The sequence below is a fragment of the Austrofundulus limnaeus genome, unplaced genomic scaffold, assembly GCF_001266775.1.
Source record: "Austrofundulus limnaeus strain Quisiro unplaced genomic scaffold, Austrofundulus_limnaeus-1.0 Scaffold46, whole genome shotgun sequence".
NCBI classification, from domain to species: domain Eukaryota; kingdom Metazoa; phylum Chordata; class Actinopteri; order Cyprinodontiformes; family Rivulidae; genus Austrofundulus; species Austrofundulus limnaeus.
Window position 1 is genome coordinate 1808081 of NW_013952448.1, and position 1398 is coordinate 1809478.

The following is a 1398-nucleotide window of genomic DNA, read 5'->3' on the forward strand; positions in this document are numbered from 1 at the left end:
GAAATAAAATAGATTTGCACACTTCTTACCTTGATGCACATAATAATTTATTTAACTGAGTTATTTCAAGCCTAAAAGAAAGGTCTTGTAATTGTAGGATTGTGTCAGGACATTGCCATTCCTGATGTTAGGGATGGGGATGATGGCTGGTCACCCAAGAGGGTGGGGGGAGTGAATTGTTCTAATGAAATGATAAGCTGTAGGGAGTGACAGCAGTCAATTAATGTGCACAAGGCTTTACAGAGTTCAACCCATCAGTTCACCAGCCATCCTGGCTGGAATTGATGAGTCAGGAGCTAGATATAATCTGGAATAATGAAAAAAAAAAAAAAAAAAAACCTTCAAAATAATACACCAGACAAAATCACATAAGGCTGAGTCACAGAAGTTTGGAGCAGTGATTTCAGTTTACTATATACAAAAGTACAAAACAGTAAAAATTGAAAACAAATAAAAGGAAGTAGAACGACCAAGTCCACCTTCCACAATTATGCCAATTACTGTAGCTACTTTCCCCATATCACACAAATATACAACATRATTTAAAGTTAATGTGGTCTACCACATTAATTTAAATTCTACTGTATTTTCTCAGCTAAATTTAGTCAACGTGTAGGCCATTTACTCTACAACTGCTCATTGTCGGTAAAAGGATTTTAAAAAATAGCTGTGAAACTGCACCATCTTGCGGATTTTAATAAGAACGTGCAAAAAGCAAATCCCTATAAATCACGATTTGCGCACAAGTTATGCGTTATGCCATTGTTGTCTTCATAAATGTGCTTTTTTATTTTTATTATTTTATTACACTTGTAAACATTGCATTTTTTTCGCAAAGCAACGATATGTACGAGACGGCAATGCTCTAAACACTGGGGATAGTTGAAGCWTTTAGAACATATTTAACAAACCTTATTTAATTAAACGTACATAACGAATTACTTGAAGGTAAAATTCGGCGGACTCAGTTGCGTCTAATAAGGGGGCGGAGCTTCGCGCTTGTCGGGTTCCCCTCTGTAAATCCGTCTGTGTTATGGGTCGTTTCAAACGGGAAGCAAGAGAACAGGCCCCYACCTCTGTTGAGGAAGTGAAATGATAACAACATCATAACGACGCAGGAAGCCGGGCTGTTTCTCTCCGAGGAGGACTGGACAACATGCCGTCGCAGCGAGTGTTCGCCGTGCCGAGGCAGCAGTCTCTGCTCCTGCCTGAGGTCCACAACCCGTTTGTTCAACACACCGAGCTAAGCAAAGCTGCCATCATTAAAGTGAGTATGTGTTGACTTTTAAGTAAGACTCAGAAGGAGTGGTTCTCGCTTGCAACACAACACTCTCAGTGTTTCAGACGTGTGAGGACACACACACACACACACACACACACACACACACACACACACAC

At 40.1% G+C, this 1398-nt stretch overlaps 1 protein-coding gene across 1 annotated transcript in view; it reads left to right on the forward strand.

Moving 5' to 3' along the window:
• The first annotated feature begins 1001 nt into the window (after nucleotides 1–1001).
• Nucleotides 1002–1398, forward strand: part of lpcat2 (lysophosphatidylcholine acyltransferase 2) — an 18498-nt gene continuing 18101 nt past the window's right edge. The window contains exon 1 of the mRNA XM_014007938.1: nucleotides 1002–1267. Coding sequence (XP_013863392.1) covers nucleotides 1157–1267 — 111 coding nt within the window. The 5' untranslated portion in view covers nucleotides 1002–1156. The remainder of the gene's footprint in view (nucleotides 1268–1398) is intronic.